Here is a 21071-nt window from a genome sequence, read left to right as displayed (position 1 = left end):
ACTCGAGCACGTCCATATAATGTTTGCATATTCGTATACTTACCGAGGACACATACCCGAGAAATACGTTTCGGAGGTGTGTGACCTAACCTGTACTGGGCTGCTTTCCTTTGCGGTTTGCAAGGTCAGACAGTGGTGATCGTTTGTGTAAAAAACGGACCTGTCAAACCTTCAAGGTAGGTAAGTGAACCCTGTGAATACAGGATTACGCTAAGGAGATAGATATCTTGTTGAAACGTGCTGAAGTTATGCTCAGAAGTTAAGCTTCGTTTGAATATATGGCTCTGAGTTGGTGCTATTGCTAAATACCGCGCTATAAAAGCATTGATAATGTTTAACCGACTAAATTCGGTGTAATATATGATTGTTTACACTTCGTAGAATTTAGCTAGAAGCGTGGGAAGGGTTTGAGGATTTCCGAATTGGTTTATTTATAGTACCTTTGCTGACAATTTAGACAATTAACTACACATATTACACGTTTTGTTCCGTAGAAGACTTGGAGAAATACTTGTAACAATATATTTTAAATAAAAGCTTAAAAATGGATTTTCATTATTCGGACTTTTTGTATGCAACTTTGGGATGATTGGTGTCCTTAGCTCGGGAAGAACCAGGTATTAAGTGTTTTAATTATCATTCTTTGTTTTTTTACTCCAGCAAAACAGACCAGTCCAGTTTGCCTATGAATAAGTTTCCCAAGACACTACAACGTCTGCGTTACTCTTCTTTGAAAATTTTCCTCACGAAAATTACACCCAGTCATTTAGAAGCTGCACCTTTATAGCCATATTTGAATAGATATTCTTTTTTCTTCAGAAATATTCATATGCCGTCCAAAATTTACATAGAAATGGCAAGTTTAGCTAAATTGGACCTTTTGAGGATGCATGATAAGCTTTATATTGACTAGACCTTGTAGATAAAAGCTTCCGCAACCTGCGATTGTAAAGCCCGGACTCCACCTATACAGGGGGATGTGTAATGCGGAGAGACATGCGTAGATAACCAAAATAATCTACCAGATGATCGCCGTCACAGCGTTCACTATTTTTGTCCGGTCAAGTTTTTAGTAATCTGACGTAAACGTCATCATCATCATCATCAATTAAAGAGCCACGCTCTTGTCGGTGCAGCATTTTCCATGCTACTTTTTTAGGAAAAAATAAGGCAGTGGTTTCCCTCTTGCCTTCCGCCCCGTAGTACTCTGTCTGTAACTGGCTGCCGTCGACTGTTTTTACGACTAGTTATAATTTAGGAGTCTTCAAGGCTAGAGTGAATAGGCATTTGCTAGGTAAGCGTGATCCACCCTAGACCACATCGTCACTTAACATCAGGTGAGATTGTGATCAAACGCGAGTTATTATACATACATACATACATAAACAGCCTATATACGTCCCACTGCTGGGCACAGGCCTCCCCTCAAATAACCGGAGGGGGTATGGAGCATACTCCACCACGCTACTCCAATGCAACCTGCATTGGAGGTGGAGGTGTTTTTACGGCTAATAACCGGGACAAACGGCTTATCCGAGTTATTATATTCAAAAAAAAAGTTGATCTAACAAAAAGGTCGGTGAAGCGTGGGTACTTAGTTCATCTTGCGATGGATGTACCTCTGACTACCCCAATTAGAATGTACGAATGTAAAATTAAAATATTATTATGTAACGTCATGGATCTTTAAAAGTGACTCAGTGATTGTAAGGCATACTTACAAGGAATAAAAATAAAATTGTTGTTCAAAATTCTACATTAAGTAAATTAAATTCATCTTTTTTGGGGTTATGTTACGTTTTTACAATAAAATACCAGAAAATATTTTAAATTTGTCAGAGAATAAATTTAAAGCTCACGTGAAGCTTACTTTATGTAAAAAAGCTTATTATAAGATTAATGATTACCTAAATGATAAAAATGTCTGGTATTGAATGTGTTCCTCTAGTTATTAAATAACTTGTAATGTACCCTCATTGATTTAAAAGATGTGTTGCTGTTGCAGTTTCTTGTCATTTCTTCTCCTCAGCCATAACACCTTGCGAAATGACGTAAATTCAAAAATGTTATATTGACCTTCAACAAGTTTATCCATGATAATTACGTTGAATAAATGATTCTGATTCTGATTCTATGTATAATACATAAAACTATACTTACTTACAGTAAAAAAGTCAAAAACAAAAATGTTGAAACGTCCGCAGTTTCCAAAGCCGAAAAAAACTGGTTAGAAAAAAAAAGAAAATCGAGGAAAGAAGCCTCTGTGAACGGTGCACATTGTCTAAGTGTTGACGATATTATGACGCTAATCGTCTTATCTGTACCCGGGGAAGAACCCCCTCCATTACCGCTTCCTGCTACCACCTTTGTCCTCTCAAATTGGACTTCTATAGGGAGACTCTTTGCGCAGCTCAGAGTAGGACAGTGACGTAGGTTGGAATCTAAACTTCAAAACAAAACACGACATTGCTATGAACTTTGTATACCTAAAACACACACTACCCTGTGACGTCATAGAAAAACGTGATAAAATGTATCGAAAGAAGAAAATGCTTTTCGTTAGTTTTATATGTGCCTTTATTTAGTATCAGAATTTTCATAATTTATCTTTAGGTACCTATGTCACAACCAATCGTGTGCCATTCCCGAGAAGGTTCCCTGAGTGCGAATGTTCCCGTTATAAAAACTCTTTAATAATAAGGACATTGGCTGCTTTTCTTTTTTTAAATTATTTTTTCTTGTATTCTACGGGCCTAGCACCGTAACCACGCGACTCTTTCTCGCCGCGACAGAGATCGTCCGTCTCTTTCTGTGCATCACTGTGAGAGAGTGACAGGTGACGTATGTCGAGGCGAGAAAGAGTCGTGCGCTTACGGTGCTAAGCCCGCTGGTTTTATCTGTCTAAAGGTTTCGTAAACTCTTTTTTTATAAATGAAATGTGGCACCAACCGGCGATTATCCCTGTATGCACTATGGGAGTGCACCCAAAGACAAATCCCGGTTGGAGTAGGACTATTGCAGATTTTATATTTTTACTTAGCTTATTCCGGCGCTTCTGTGCGTAAATACGTTTTCAATATAACGTCTAATCACGGTCATTCGTAGATTATAAACGTTCCAATTTCAATACTTTTTTTTTTCCCTTTCCAAACACATACATTTTACATAGTTGCGGTAGCAGTTATATATTACTTAGCTATGATTTAAAATTAACAAAAATTTTACGTACCTTGCGTTTGGCCACAATGTTGTCTTACAGCAAATGCCTATTCACTCTAACCTAGAAGACTCTCAAACACACACTTGCGATATAATAATCCATAATTAATAACTTGTGAACAGACTTACCAGTTACGACAACATAATCCAGCACCATGTTTACTTGTAAAACTTCGAGTAAATTAATATATTGAACGGGAAGTACTGATCTCGATATGTGATAAGTTTGATCGTTATCGGAAAATATGGAACTTGAGTGTTAAACGTGAGAGACGTGTAGATCGAGGTTTACATAACTCTTTATATAACATACTGTCACAGCCCGAACGTCCAGCCAAGTAGTTAAACCGGCCAAGTAGGTAATGCCATCTGCGGAAAATCTACAATAAGTCACGTGAAAAAAAAACGTTAGCCCGAACACATGCATATGTACAGGGTGTTAGTGACATCGTAACGAATACTGAGGGGGATGATTCAGACCATGATTCTGAGTTGGTATCAAGTGGAATTTTCCATCGCAAAATTCATGTTTTTCTTTTAATTATGTTCTTTTTTTGCGATGGAAATTTAACTTTTCCTAGGTCAAAGATAAATTAGCAAAAGTCTGATTACTAAATAAAGACAGATTTAAAACTGACGAAAAACATTTTCTTTTTTTATTTAACTTATTTATGAATTTCAATCAAGAAAAATATCCTAGTTCAGTTCGCTTACTGAGCATATTGATACCTCGTCCTCAATTTAGGACAATTGTCATTATCATATCATACAGCAGGCGTATTTTCGTCATTCATTTCGCATTGAATTTCTAATTTATTATAATTTCGTTAGAAACGTTTCTAGTTATAGGTGGAAGGTTGAAAATGTTTTGATTTTGAAAACGTGAATTTACTTTTGAAAATGTTTAGTTTTTGATTGACTTAGAGCGCCTACAAATTAGTCGCGTTGCACTGAATCCGCGCGACATTCTCGCTGCAAGATAAATCCATAGAAGTTGTGTTGCGCTGATGTAAAGCTGCAGCAGGACAATAAGCAGAAAAGTAATAATGATCTATAATACAGATAACTCTTATATAGTTTAGGCGCCAGTTACACAAAATCAATAAAAATCAAACATTTATAAAATATAAACATTTGTAGACTAACTTAACATTTTATTTTTAATTAGAGTAGGTACATGTCATAACAAACAAAAAGAAAAAAAAAAGAAAATGTTGTAGGTAAAAGTTAGTAACAGGGAGGATTGGTAGAAAGAAAGAGAGGCCTTTGCCCTGCAGTAGGACACCGAGGGCTATTAATAATAATAATAACAGGTCATACATTATTTAGTTTTCAGATTTTATAGTGTTTTTTTTTTTTTGATAAAATAAAAGGAAAATTATTGTTATTATTATTTGTATGTCGTTGCGATATCTCGGGACCATGGAGTCCCGGACTTTTGGAAGGCCCTTAAGACAATTTAATCTAAATTTCTTTGAAATTAAATACCAAGTGAAGCTGTTACTCAAATCACAAAGTGATTTCAGATAATAATAGTCTAAAAGACAAACGCACTAAGTGCAAAATTTTCATTTTCATTCATACGGCCCAAAATCGAACCCTAGACCTTCTCGAGACACTCTAACCACTAAACCACTCAAGCCATAACCTCTTTAAAAACCGCCTGTTAAGTTCAGTTCATTTCCTAGGTGAAGTTGAACTAACAGCTGTTTGTTAAACTCTAATCAGACAGTACAAGTTAGATTAACAATTGAACTTACTATGAAGCTAAGCGAACGTCCTCACGGCGCGACGTAATTTATGCGATGTCGAAACAAGTTAGCGACGATTTGAGTGTAGTTTTCAATAATCTCTATCTAGTTAAGCGTCCAGACTACCTGGAGAATGCGCCACGTTGCACATTCACCAAGATAAGCTCATGAAGCGTCTAGACTGCCTAGAGAATGCGCTACGTTGCATAAGATAAGCCGTGATGAGATCAGACGCTTGGTCCCTTCCCATTAGTTTTTAAAGTAGTCTTAAGCTGAACTTCTTTTAGAGAATACGTGTGTCTTATTCTAAATAAATAGTTTTAAATTCAATTAAATTGTCTTTTTAAAAACAGTCCTCTCACCCCGGGTGATTTATCTGGCGCAGCCGGTAGGATATTTGCATTAAGGCTGCACCTGAGGACTAGAAAATCGGTCGTCGGGTCAAAAAAGTCGCAGATATCCACGAACCAAATAAATAAGTTAAACACAAGTGAGTGAGCGGACAGAGTGAAAATCGTTTTCACATAATACGAGAGACACATAATTCTACGAAGTTCAGTGCAGCTTTATCGTGGAGGATATGGCAGTAAGCAGCTTGTGAGTGACTAATTCGCATTCCACTTCTTATGCTTATCTATTCCTGTTAGTTGCGGGCTCAATTATTAATAAGTGAACTCTATAGCTCTATATAGTTTGTTTCAGTTAACTTCACTGAGATAAAGAATATCTGATTTTCACATATCGCACTAAAATAGGTGATAAGTGAACTTTTAAGTATTTTTATTACTTTTGTTTGTTACATTTATTTTATTTTGTGTGTGTTTCGTTATAAAACTATAAATATGGCTCAAGTAACGTTAGTTCCCAAAGAAATGCTGTGTTTGATACCGAAGTTTAGTGGTCAACCTGAACAGCTTAATTTATTCTTATCTAAAGCTCAATATGTACTAGATAGTTACACGATACAGGGTAACCTTGCTCAGAGCACATACCTTTTCCATTGTATAAGTAGTAGGCTTGTAGATAGAGCAGCTACCCTTATCAGTGAGAGACAAGACATTACGTCCTGGGATGCATTGAAATCTGTGTTACTTCAGCATTTCGGTGACCCACGCTCAGAGGAGTGCATTAGTATTGAACTCGAGAGCATGAAAATAAAGTCGGGGGAATCCTACAATGAGTTCTGTAACCGCATTCAACATGTTCGCAGCGCCTTATTTGCTAAAGTAAACCGGTTGACCGACGAAGGCGTGAAAGCAGCCAAAATGATCATTTACAATAACAGCGCGCTCAATGTTTTTCTATATAACCTTCCGGAAAACCTAATACGTATTGTTCGCCTAAAAGGTTGCTCCACTCTCGAAAATGCGTTAGGCATCGTAACTGAAGAGGTGAATTTCCAGCACCAATATAACTCTAAACACAAACAGTTAACTTCAACACATAATGTACAACCACAAAATTCTCAAAATGTTCAACCCCAGAATTTTAAATTTAATATTCCACAAAATACACCTGTCTTTCGACCAAGTGCTTTACAACAGTTCCGGATGCCATTACCTGGAAATCCTCAATTTAAATTTGGGATTCCACAGCAGATGGGCTATAAGCCAAACCTGACCCAAAACCAAAATAATTTTAAACCAAACCCTCAATTTAAATTCGGTATTCCCCAACCTCAAGGTTTTAGACCCAACTTCAATCAAAACACACAGGGTTTCAAATTCGGGATTCCCAATCAGTATCGGTTCGGGATTCCACCCCAGCCTCAGGGATACAGACCCCCTGTAAACAACTCCAAACCATTGGACACTGATGTCTCTATGCGAACAGCAACAAGACAGTACATGTTAGATGAACCTGAAGGTAATAATAACCTTTTCTATAACTACGAACTTGCGGAAACTTACTGCCATCCAAATGAAGGAGATTATGAAGCATATTACGATCTGTATGAAGAGCCGACCAGCTCGGAAACAACCAAAAACTACCCCGGATTTTCACGAGCCGGCCGCACCCAACAACCCGAGATAGTAAATCTTAATTGTGATAGCTTATTAAAATTACCACACATCAACTTACCTGAGATAAATGCTCGTTTTATGATAGACACGGGAAGCACTCGATCGTTTATCAGCCCAAGGAAAGTTGACGAGTTCTTCGCCAACTATAAGTTCTTCGAACCCTTCGAGGTTGTAAGCACTCACGCTCGTAGCAGACACGACGAAGTCATCGTCATACCCCTTCTGAAAACTTTTAAGAGCATGTTACAACATAAGTTTTATGTTTATGACGTCGATAATCGCTACGATGGCTTGATCGGTTCCGACCTTCTAAAACAACTAGGCGCCACAATCGATATGCAGAATCAAGTTCTCCGAACGAAAAATGTAGAAATACCAATAATATATAACCCACCATACGAAGTGCAGCTTCAACCACGTACTGAAACACGCGTGACGATTCCTGCGGACCTGAAAGATGGAGAGGCGATTATTAATTTCGTAGATTTCGGTAAAGACGTGCGTATGCCGAGCGCAATAGTGACATACAAGAATGGCAAGCAAAATATCAACGCGGACGCGTTATCCCATATAAGGCTAAATGCTTTAGGTAAAGACGATACTGAATCCATGCAGGTGAATGTAGACGAATCTGAAAGACGATTACATTCTTACTTGGATGATGTGGTTTCTGAAATTGAAAGGTTAAGTAACGCGCAACCAAATCGGAAAGACGAAGTAATATCAATAAGCAGTGGAGAGAAAGAAGAAACAACAAAGCATGAGTTAGAAACTGAGTACCCTATATTATCGCCTTCTGAAAGCACCATTACAATACCAGAAGGAACGATGAGTAACATGTCTCTATCACAAACTGTTCATTCGGCACCAGACATGGACACAAATGGCATACCTATTCTAAACGAAGCCATAGACTCTAAACCTAATCAGATGTTAATTTATACATGGAACAGAAACGAAACGGCTGTAAAGAATATCTCTAGTAACAATCAAAAGATATTAGAAGCACATTTACCAACAAATAGGCCAGATTTGGTCACTCAATTCCTAAAAGAATATGTAAAACCGAAAACTAAGCATTTCATATATTTTGAAAATGAAATTCACCGTAAACAGTTTACACAAGCGGCTATAAAACTTTTTAGAAAAGGGACAGTCAAACTATTTGAATGCACTAAAAGAGTTATACATGTAGAGGACGAAGAAGAGCAACGACAAATTGTTTTAAAATACCACGAGAGTAAGACATGTCATCGAGGAATCAACGAAACTCTCATGAAGCTGAAACGCGTATACTACTGGAACAATATGAACATAACAGTCAGCAGCGTGATAAACGCGTGTGAAATTTGTAAAGCAATGAAGTACGACCGCAAACCATACAAACCTGAATTGCAGTTGACACAGACGCAGACAAAACCTTTCCAAGAATTGTTTATGGATTTGTTCTCAATAGAAGGGAAATACTTCCTGACCATCATTGATGCGTTTAGTAAACTAGGACAGGCTTTCGAAATTCCTAATCGCTCTACACCGGAAGTAGTAAGAGCTCTGATAAAATACTTTTCATTCTACGGTGTCCCTGAGAAGATAAGTGCTGATCCCGGATCAGAGTTCAATAATACATTAATGAAAGAAACGTTAAAATTTTATAAAATAAACTTACACATAGGGACACCTCATAACCCGAATTCTATGGGCATGATCGAAAGATTTCACTCTACCATCCTAGAAATTTATCGCCTTGCGAAATACGAGCAGAAAATTACGGACGCAACTTCGATCATGACATACGCAATAATGGCGTACAATCACACCATACATTCGACAACAGGACTTACACCTTTTGAAGTCGTATTTGGACATACCGACTGTACTAATGCTTTTAACGTCGAGTTTGACAAATATTACACGCAAAAACTGGTAGCCGAACACGCGAGACGAACCAAATATCTGTATAAATATATGACGGAGGAAATGCTAGAAAAAAAGGAAAGGGTTAAAGAAAGACGGGGAGGAGAGACAGGGTTTAATCTAGCAGAAGGAGACACGATATTTATAAAAGGGGTAAACACAAGACGCGGTAAAGATAAGCCCCGGTTTCAAAAAGCAGAAGTGGTTGGAGAGATAAGTAGGAATGTAGTACCTGTCGATGTTAGGAACCGTAATACCAATGTACCTATTAAGGACATTCGTCGTCCTCCACAGGGTCGTGCTCCTGCTGGTGGTCCAGTTGAGCCAGAGCCAGGAGGAGGCCAAGCTACAACGGATTGAACACAATCCCGGGATACTTCCTGTAAAAGAGGGAACTGCTATTATAAGTTACGATAAGTGGATAATAATTAAGAATCTAGATTTAAGTTTAGTATACGATGATATAGAGTTTAATTTCAACCGCTATGCGAACCTCAACAAACACGTCCTAAACCATTTTGGCAAGAATGTTTTTAATTTCGAACTCGCGAATGTCAAAAGTCAAACTGATCACCTAAAACACATAACTTTCACTAAACTCAGACAATTAAATCCATCAAAAAGAATAAAACGTGGACTACTAAACCCTTTAGGGTCACTTATAAAAGTAATAACTGGCAACTTGGACAATGAGGATGCTGTGAAGTATGATAAAATGTTAAATGAACTCAAAACTCGACAAATTTCAGAATTAAAGAAAATGAGTCTGGTCACTGAAATGTTGGGGACATTTACGAATAACAGCAATGTAACAAAAAATAATTTCATCCAATTGGATAGGGAAATTTGGGACATTAGAAAAATACTGAATGAGTCAATGACAAATTTTACAAACAATAGATTAATTCATATTTACAATTTATTTTTACATAACTTCCAAATGTTGTATATCAGATTGGATGAAATAGAAACAGCAATAGCATTTAGCAAAATGGGAACTCTCCACCAGTCAATATTAGACACTGACGAATTTGTAACTGTTTTAGGAAAAATTGAACGTAAAGAGAGCCTTGCATATCCCGTAAATTATGTAAATTTAATTAAAATAGAGCAGTGTGTAGAGATTAAGGCATATATCAAAGAAAATCAGATAGTCTTTATCATCGAAGTTCCCTTGGTCAAAAAGGGAATATACGATTATTATCACGTCTTTCCTCTACCTATTACAAACAACCTAAATCAATCCGTCCTAATTATCCCAAAACAACCTTACCTTATTGCGAATGGTTCGAACACATTCTCACTCACCAAACGCTGCAAAGAGTTGGAGAGAGGCTTCTTTATTTGCTACGAAGAACACATTCCCCCAAGATCCATGGAGGATACCTGTGTGGCGGACTTAATGAAGTTTACTATGAATATTACCACCTGTTATCCTATCCTGGTGGAAGTGAAGACAATTAAAGTAGAGCCCATACAACCTAATCGATGGATTCTCTACTCTAAAGCCAACATCCTTTTGAAGACACGCTGTGGAAGTGAGATGAGCAGAATCTACATCAGAGGTACTTACCTGGCTGTGATCGATGATAACTGCGAACTAAAAATCGATGACGTCACACTGAGGCATCATAGTTCCGAAGCATCTCCAATACTATATCCCAAGTTACCTCTTATAAATTTTCCGGAAATCCCAACTTCAGCAGCAGCATCGCCCTGGAAGCCTATCAACTTGGATGAGGTCGACCTGCGACATCTCCAAGTGTTGTCGTACGCCCTAAAAAAAGCTGACAGTGTTGTGCTAAGTGAAAGTGATAAAAGTGTAAGTGCGGTAAATATAAATAGCATTAGTATAGGAACTCTATTTTTATATATAATCTTAGTTTTAACAATTTTTATCGGTATCTTCATAACTTTAAGAAGACGTCGAAATTCTCAGTCTCAAAAATCATCCCCTGAGAATTTCGAAGTTATGGAGGGAGGAGTTAAGCGTCCAGACTACCTGGAGAATGCGCCACGTTGCACATTCACCAAGATAAGCTCATGAAGCGTCTAGACTGCCTAGAGAATGCGCTACGTTGCATAAGATAAGCCGTGATGAGATCAGACGCTTGGTCCCTTCCCATTAGTTTTTAAAGTAGTCTTAAGCTGAACTTCTTTTAGAGAATACGTGTGTCTTATTCTAAATAAATAGTTTTAAATTCAATTAAATTGTCTTTTTAAAAACAGTCCTCTCACCCCGGGTGATTTATCTATCTATTGTATTCAAACATAACATAACGTAAGCTCATGACTATAGTCAGAAGTACATAACATAACATAACATAAACAGCCTATATACGTCCCACTATAGTATAGGCTGTTTATGTTATGTTATGTACTTCTGACTATAGTCACGTATACGTCCCACTGCTGGGCACAGGCCTCCCCTCAATCAATCGGAGGGGGTATGGAGCCTACTCCACCACGCTGCCCCACTGCGGGTTGGTGGAGGTGTTTTTAAGCAAGTAGTCGGCCTTTGGCGGCGCAATAATACCCCTGACACCAGGGCCGTTAGCCAGGGTTGATAGGGTTGGTAACCCACCTTCCAACCCACACGATAGAAGAAGACCCTAAAATCGCACAGGTATGCAATATCGCGCCGTGAGAAGAATCCCTTGCAGTTGGACTTACCTCTATGGAGCTAACTGTACTGTGAACTACAAACTCGGTTGTACTAACTTCCTTACTGCTTTAACCTAGGATATTGTTAACTTTTATTTTCTAGGCATGACATACATACATACATAAACTCACGCCCGTAATCCCAAATGGGGTGGGCAGAGCCACAAGTAATCAAAGACAACTTGCAGCCACTGTTGATACGAAGTCCTAAGATGGATATGATGAACCTTATGGTGATAAGGGATCAGCCATGAAGTTAGAGAGAAAGAGAAACAGATACATCCTTTAATCCACACTTTCTTATTCATAAAGATCATTGAACCCTTACGTGCCTATCTATGAGCTGTATGTCTGTTTACGAGCATACACGCGCATTAATAATCACTACATAGTATAAAACAAAGTCGCTTTTTCTGTACCTATATCCCTATGTACGCTTAAATCTTTAAAACTATTCACCAGATTTTGATGCGGTTTTTTTATAGATAAAGTGATTCAAGAGGAAGGTTTATATGCATAATAACATCCATTAAATAGTGGAGAAATACTGTTATTTTTGAGGTTTTTAATGTGATGTCGTAAATAATTTCATTTTTTCCTCAGCATTACACCAGCGCGAAGCCGGGGCGGGTCGCTAGTGTATTTAATAAACGGCCTCTATGGTCCAGTGGTTGAGCATTCTGCTCACGATCCGGAGGTCCCAGGTTCGAATCCCTTTGTGATTCCTAGTTTAGTTAGGACATTGCAGGCTGATCACCTGATTGTCCAGAAGTAAGATGATCCGTGCTTCGGAAGGCACGTTACGCCGTTGGTAACGGTGACTACTTACTGATGTAAGTACGTAGTCGGTACTTCAGTCACGTCAGAGACCTTTGGCGGCTCAATAATAACCCTGACACCAGGGTTGATGAGGTTGGTCATCCGCCTCACAACCCACACGATAGAAGAAGAAGACGGTGTCACTAACAGCCATACGTACTCGTATGACTACTTGTACGTACTTTATGTATAGTCATGATATTGATTTAGAAATAGATAAATTAACATACACTTTAATGACTGCTAGAGACAAGTTTGTCCCGATGGACAATCTAAATTACCAAATTAAAAGAGTACCCCGTTTTATCAAACAACTTATTAAAGCTAAAGACAGACTACGTTACCTCGACCAACGAAACCAAAATCTCTACGTACGTAAAGTTATAAAATCCGAAATAAAAACACTAAAACTCCGAATTAAGATTGCCCTTCAACATTTTAATGATAGGTTATGGCAAAAGAAACTCTCCAAAATTGATAACCCAAAATCGGATATTTGGCGCATAGTTAGGTCATTAAACCGAAAACCTGACAGTTTACCTTCATTGATCAAGCCCGACGGTACTCGTACTAGGAACACCCGGCAACAATGCAATGCATTGGCAGAGGCTTTTCACCAAAATACGATGCTAACTGCAGATTGGTCTGATGTTGAAACTGTTGAGAAGGTTCATACCTCCACAAATAAACTGCGAGAATACTCGGGCACAGATTTTGTAAAACTTACTTCCCCAAGGGAACTGTGGAAGCACCTTCGTGGACTTAAGCGCCGAAATTCTCCTGGCTTGGATGATGTCCATAATATAATTTTGATAAATTTGTCCCAGAAATGTATAGTCTTGCTAACTAAAATATTCAATGGATGTCTCCAGTTAAACTATTTTCCTAACTGTTGGAAAGAAGGAAAAATTATTGCAATCAAAAAACCAGGCAAGGATCATACGCTTCCTGTCAATTATCGCCCAATCAGTCTTCTTCCATCACTCGGTAAACTATTTGAAAGGATTATAAGAGATCGCTTGCAAATTTACATTAGTAAACTGGTTATTAATGAACAATTTGGCTTTCGAGAATCGCATTCTACCGTCCATCAACTGGCTAGAGTGAGTGAGCATATTTCCCACAATCTTAACTTGAAGCGTTCTACGGGCATGTATTTACTCGACATAGAAAAAGCATTCGACTCCGTCTGGCATGATGGTGTTCTTCATAAACTTATGGAAATGGGTGTTCCCTTGAACTTGGTAAAAATGGTACAATCTTATCTCAGGGACCGTACCTATAGAGTTCATGTCGAGGCTCAAACATCGGAATTGTTTCATGTCCTTGCTGGCGTCCCCCAGGGGTCAGTGCTCGGACCAATCCTATTTCTCGCCTACGTTAACGATATTCCCAAACAACCCCGAACGGATCTAGCTTGTTTTGCAGATGACACAGCTGTGTTCACCACATCTGAAGACGAAGATCTGATTATTGGTCGACTCCAACTCTCGATATCCCTAATGTGTTCTTATTTCAAAAAATGGCGATTAAAACTCAATGAATCAAAAACCGAAGCTATCATCTTTACTCGCAAGCGCAGAAATCCTGCAAGAAACTTACTCATAAATGGCTATAAAATTCCCTGGAAGCGCACTGTAAAATACTTAGGGGTAAACCTCGACTCTAAATTAAACTGGACTACACACATTGATGTCACACGAACTAAAGGCATTAAATGCCTTAATGCGTTGAGCACCATCTTGAACAGACGGAGTAATCTTAGTCCCAAGACAAAACTTAAAATTTACACTACTCTTGTTCGTCCGTGTATCACATATGGGTCTCCAGTATGGAGTAGCACATGTGACGCAAATTACAATAAACTTCAAATAATCCAAAATAGAGCTTTAAAAATATGTTACAATACTCCTTTCTATACAAACTTAAAATTACTTCATGAAAAAATTGGACTAAAATTTATAAAAGACTTCATTTTAAAACTTTCTAAGACATTCTACATTATTCGAAACCCACATCACAAAAATAATTTAATTTCAAAAATAGGACGTTCACGCTTTACAAATCTTCCATTTGTCGATACTTACGGAGGTTATCGACTACCACATCACTATTTCCTCGGCTACTCGCCCATTGACGAGCCGTAATTATGGTAGGTATGTCGATCTCTGCAATGCATCATACCTATGCCCGCGCGCTGTGAAGTCTACCTACCAATGTTAATGTTACATTTTGTTGCGATGATTGTTGGCATTCTATTGCTTATTACTTAATATTATTTATATTCTTAGCTGCTATAAATGAGAACGTACTGTACTCTCATATTACCATCTACATTCATATAAATTGTCGCTGTGTGATATAGGTTGGCTGTGTGGGTATTATTAATACTCCATTCCTGATTGATAATGCCAACATAGTTAACTTTTCAAAATAGTTCTCAATGTATGTGTCATAAATTTCCGTATGGCTTTATGGCCGGCGAAATATTTGTATTAAATTCATTCTTGTAAGTATTGTTAGACTGTGTCTGTAATACTGTAATCTATTATTGTGTAATAAAGACTTTTGAAATCAAAATCAATCACTCGTATGACTACTTGTACGTACTTTATGTATAGGTCTTTGGTACAATGTCGTCTAAAATTATTGACAAATTATTATGTTCTAAAACTTATTTTCGGACAATCGGGTGATCAGCCTGCAATGTTACCACGGCTCACGGGATTTTTGTAATGAATCCCCACCAGGACCTCCGGATCGTGAGCCCCACTAACGATCAACCACTGGGCCGTTGCGTTGGTGAGATTCTAATAGCTAACATTACATTTGTGTTTGTTTCAGCAAATATACGCAACACCAGTGCCGCAGCTAGCTAAGATATCCGACGTCTTGACAGGCCAGGGTCCACCATTCCAAGCTGCCATCGCCAGTCATCTCTTCTCGCCTGTCTCCATCTATACGCCGCGGGTATGATAACGTAACATTGGTAGTCAGAAGTACAACCATCAAATATTGAACTCAGCCCCCTTGCATTATCCCGTTATTCACAGGGTCCGCTTACCTAACATGAGATTTGACATGTCCGGTTTTTACAAAAGCGACTGCCTGCCTGATCCTCCAACCCGAGAAGGGAAATCCAGCCCAATACAGGTTAGGTCACTTCCGAAAATGCATTTCTTGGGAATGTGGATTTCCTCACGATGTTTTCCTTCACCGCTGAGAACGTGATAATCAATATGATCCAAACATGAATTCGAAAACAAATTCGACAATCATTGGTTTAGGCCTGTGCTGGATTCGAACCCGACGTCAAAATGAGAGGCAAGCGTTCTACCAACTGGGCTACCACGGCTCTTCTTTCTAATAATGAACTTCTTCTTCTTTGTGAGTCGATGGCGATCGATACTAAATTTTTGCTGACCAATAATTGGCCACGCTTACGGCATTGTCAGTGGCTTCGTAAAGGTCTTTAATAGTGCAGGTGTTAGGGCACTTAGGACAGCACAAAAGGTGAGCCATAGTTTGTGGTGATACTCCACACTCGCAATCATCGCAACCATCAACCAGATATCCCCACCTGCAGAGATTATCCTTTGAACTTTCAACTGGTCACTAGTCTAATAGACTTTACAACAAATTCACAACAAGTCCTTAAAAGGTCAAAATTAAAGAAAGAAAAGGTATGAAAACTACCTACGTAAAATTGAGACTTGTAACCTCATTACTAGGTATCATGGCTGTGTGAAAATAAATAAATTATAACTATTTATTATCTGTTTGTGTTCTTAAATAACAATTCTTTCATCCAATTACCGAAGCCACTCGAAAAGAAAACCTCTGCAATTAAAACCCCTCTCATCTGAAAGATAAAAGCTATACTAATCTCCATTCGGGCGTGAAATCAAAACGCCCCTAATCACCTAATTCGAAAACTTTGTCTACAGTTGGCTTCACCAACGTATGAAATTTCCGCACCAGTGCCTTCGCAACTCGCTTACTCGGAGAAGATTACTTATCGGCCGCAAACTCCTGAGCAGTTCACGCCACAAGTCTTCAAGAAGCCCAACTTCCCAAGGCCGACGTATCCTCAACAGATCCAGTATCAACAATTGCCTCAGCAACAACAAGTTTTGCAATATCAACCACCTCAGCAGCTGCCTCAACAGATTGTTCAGTTCCAGCAACCTCAAATATTGCAACAGCAGCCTCAGGTTCTACCTCAGCAATATCAACAGTTACAACCAGTGTACAACCCTCAACCAGTTCAGTACCAGAATCCTGTCCAGTACACTCAACAACCGATTTATATTCCGCAACAATTGCCTGCGCCCGCTCAACCCGGGATCGTCTACGCTCAACAAGAACAAGTCAACCAGAAACCTATTCAAAGAGAATTGAAAACCGCTGAAACAGCTCAAAACAACCCACCTGAGAAACCTGAACAGGTAAAAATATTCTTCTTTTATTTTTAACTTTAATCAGATAACTTTTATATTTGACGTAACTTTTTGAAGGTTTTCCTCAGAAGGAATTTAGTATTTGGCCGAACAAACAAATGATGGATAAGTAGATCGTCCTTTAAATAGCAACTTTAAATGCGAAGGTCAATTATATATTTTCATGTTTAAAAAGTTGCATTGATTTGGATGGAAACTAGCACTTAAACAGATTGAAATCCAGGGCTGGATATAAGGAACTTTTCAGAAAAATACGCATATATATAGAAGTCCACGAGGACGAATAGATAGCAACACTTAAATTTTTAAACTCTGACTCATTATCACTAAACGTATTGTCCCAACTAGTCTAATAGATGCAATAACTTTCGACAGTGCCACCATCGAATGTAATGACAATAATGGAACGTATCCTATTAATAAATCCATGTTGAAACTGCATTTGCGTATATCAGATAAGACAATGACAGTTTTATAATTGCTCGTTTAGAAGAAGAAGTATTATTAGTTCCGAAACCAAATTTCGTCATGACGTCTTGATTTGTTGATAATCTTCCATCAACCTATTTGGATATAGGAACCAATGAGATTTCAAAAAAAAATGTACTGTCTTATTACAATTAATTGCTGAATCCGATTGGGATGAAGATAAAAAGTATACTAGTAATTACGGACATGCAATAAATAATATTACGTTCAAAATGTCTCTAAGCACTCATCAACATTACCCAACTATAATACGGAAAACTTAGCCACATATGATCATCTCGAATACCGCAGTGTCTTAAGATGAAGGTCTTTGACCAGTGTGTGTTGCCAGTGATGACTTAAGAAATGCGATGGAAAGGGTTATGCTCGGAGTTTCTCTGCGTGACCTAATCAGGAACGAGGAGATCCGCAGACGAACGAAAGTCACTGACATAGCCCAAACAATTACTAAACTGAAGTGGCAGTGGGCAGGGCACATCGCTCTTAGAACGGACGGCCAATGGGGCCGTAGGGTTCTCGAGTGGGCGACCGGGGACCGGAAAGCACAGTGTAAGCAGCCCCCACAAGGTGGACCGATGACGTTCTGAAGGTCGCGCGTGAACGCTGGATGCGGGCAGCAGAGGATCGGTCACAGTGTCGAATCTTGGGAGGGACCTATGTCCAGCAGTGGTCGATTTCCGGCTGATGATGATAATGAACAACAATACACACACTAGACACACACACATTATAATATATTATGTATACAATTATGTTATAAAGACGATTCGAGATATCAGAATATGCACAAAATTTCGATTTCAAATAAAATAGTGTATTTGATTGCCTACATAGGGTAGTTTATGAGGCTAATTAATTCGTGTGAATGGCCAAATGCCCATGTATGAATATACGAATGTAAAGAGACTATAACAAGAGGTCAGCCAGCCTATTGTGCTCTTTATTTCTATAATCTGGGAGGTCCAAAACGGCCACAACACAATGTTGAGCATTTCGTCTAAAAACAGCAATATTGCGTATTTGATATTTGGGCCCATTACGTTACATTAGGAGTATGTGCGACAAGTGAAATAAATGACAACATCACAACACAGAATTACGCATATATCCCTCTAGGCTGTTGGCAGAGGCGTATAGTACACCCACTCCTCGTCAGCTATGTTTAAGTCCCATGTCAAATGACAATTTTGCTTTTGGAAATGCTCAAATTGACATTAGTCTGGTCTATCATGTGCTGGTGTTGTACTAATTTATGTGTCTTAATTTCTCTTAAATCTCTTACAGAACTACAATAAAGCTGCCCAAGGAGCAGTCAGCTACGCGAGTTTCTCAGTGGGGCCAGCTACACCATCCCAGCAGAAATATCAACCTCAACCCCAGACAGAAGCACAATACAGACCCCAACCACAGCTGCCGCAGCAACAACCACAACTCCAAACTCAACCCGAAATTCAGTACCGGCAATCTCTGCAACCACAAATTCAGTATCAACCCCAACCGCAAACCCAGACTGAACAATACCGACCCCTACCACAGCAACAGATCCAATACCAACCACAAATTCAACAATACCAAACTCAAACCCCACAAATACAGCAGATACAAAACCAGCAGTACCAAATTCAAAAGCAACCGCTGCCGCAATTCACTCCTCAATACCAAAATTACCAGTACCAGTTGCAACCACAACACCAATTTCAGATCCAACCACAGATAATACAGAAATTAGAACCGTCCCCGGTTAATTCCGTGGCGGTACCATCGAAGGCAGTAGCCGTGGGGTCGGAAAAACAGATTTCCTATTACAGACCCGACCCTGTGGTGTACCAACCGCAAGGTTACCAACATAACTATGCATTCGAAAATCAATTTGCCACTCAAGCGTTAGCAGTACCAACTTTCCCGCCAGTTCAGTTCTTCGGAAAATTTGCTCAATCGATTTTCAAGAACTACCAGCAATAAATTGTTAGTAAAATTTTGAATTGTTTAGGCAACGGTGACATAATTGGTATGCCACAATATTGAATCGCGCCTATTAATAAGCTATTTTAAGTTAAATAAATTCTAAGATGTTTGAATGTATGTTAGTGAAAAACTATAGAAATGTATGAGTCAATTTATTATAAGTACTTACCAACCATTACATTATAACATTTTCGTATTTTCGCACGTTATTTATGATTTTATGTTTTAAGACCATTAAGATAGTATTATAGTAAAATAAAGCATAATAAAATACTGTACTTAATCAAATTATCTGTAATTTACTGTTCTTTAAATAGTATTAGCAACATACAGAGGTGTTGAAAACTGTGATATCAAAAATTTTCATATTTTTCATGCTCTGAGATTTTTATACAAAATATATTTTTACATTTAAATGTAGCTGTTTCATTTAATAAATATAAAAAAATATAATGGAATACTCACACAAAATTTTTTTTTTATTAATTTTTAAAAAAATATTTTTATAAAAACAAATTGTTGTTTGATATTTGAATCAGATTATGTAAAGAATTATGTTGCTACCTATATTTCTTCTCTTTATTTATATCAGTATAATAATGGGTAGAAAATGTGTTGTGCCTGGATGTAATAAAAAAAGATCATCATTTATACCCACTAATCTTCTTCTATCGTGTGGGTTGTGAGGTGGATTACCAACCCCATCAACCCTGGTGTCAGGGTTATTATTGAGCCGCCATGGGCCCCTAACATGACTCATGTAACGACTACGTACGTAAGTAGTAACCGGGACCAACGGATTAACGTGCCTTCCGAAGCACGAATCATCTTACTTTTTGGACAATCAGGTGATCAGCCTGTAATGTCCTAACCAAACTAGGGATCACAAAGTGATTTTTGTGATTTGTCCCCACCGGGATTCAAACCCGGGACCTCCGGATCGTGAGCACAACGCTCAACCACTAGACCACGGAGGCCGTTACCCGCTCATAAAGATAAAAGATGCATTTCTGTTACCTCTGTTATGATATTAGAAGGTTAAACGAAGGCTACATTTGACAGCGCCATCTGTTACCGGGTGAGAGCCTTCAGCGCTCCCCAAGTAGTTAATGCCATCTGCGGCAAATCTACAATAAGTCACGTCAAAAAAAAAAAAAACAGCGCCATCTGTTTTTTATTTTTGGGAAACGGAAAAGTCCCTCATTGGAACTATCAAATATTATACGGCAAAATAGCGTTTTACCTACTCTTGTAAGTTAAACCAGCGCAGGAAATTGTCTACTTGCGAAATATATTACTTTCATCTCTAACCACAAAACGAATTGCTTGCCTATTTCCGTTAATTTCTTTTTATTTTACTAAGGGGGATGATACAGATCATAATTCTGAGTTAATATCAAGTGGAATTTACCGTCGCAAAATCCATGTAAGTATTTTTGTGTTTTCGTTTAATTATTTTCAGTTCCATAATTTTGCGACGGAAAATTCCAGTTAATATCAACTCAGTATCAATCATCTCTCAAAGTTTCGTCACGATGTTTTTGAAGTAAGAGACTTGAAAATGTACTTTTTATGCTCTATAGATTTGTAAAGACACGACGAATTTATTAAAAACATCATAGAAGGGAAGACAGAAGGAAAGAGAGGAAGGGGAAGACCAAGAAGCTTAAATGGGGCAAATTAAAGAGAAGACGAATGGTTTGCCTTCAGCGCTCCCCATTTGTCCGGCCAAGTAGTTAATGCCATTTGTGGCAAATCTACAATAA

General features: G+C 38.3%; 1 protein-coding gene across 1 annotated transcript in view; it reads left to right on the top strand.

The window, feature by feature from the left end:
* Positions 1 to 19628, top strand: part of LOC126373131 (transcription factor SPT20 homolog) — a 41259-nt gene extending 21631 nt beyond the window's left edge. Inside the window, exons 4-6 of the mRNA XM_050019153.1 lie at positions 15236 to 15361; positions 16339 to 16839; positions 18625 to 19628. Of these exons, the coding sequence (XP_049875110.1) occupies positions 15236 to 15361; positions 16339 to 16839; positions 18625 to 19302 (1305 nt within the window). The 3' untranslated portion in view covers positions 19303 to 19628. The remainder of the gene's footprint in view (positions 1 to 15235; positions 15362 to 16338; positions 16840 to 18624) is intronic.
* Positions 19629 to 21071: the final 1443 nt, after the last annotated feature.

Source organism: Pectinophora gossypiella, chromosome 15 (assembly GCF_024362695.1).
Source record: "Pectinophora gossypiella chromosome 15, ilPecGoss1.1, whole genome shotgun sequence".
Classification (NCBI taxonomy): Eukaryota; Metazoa; Arthropoda; class Insecta; order Lepidoptera; family Gelechiidae; genus Pectinophora; species Pectinophora gossypiella.
This window is presented reverse-complemented; position numbering and strand designations above follow the sequence as displayed.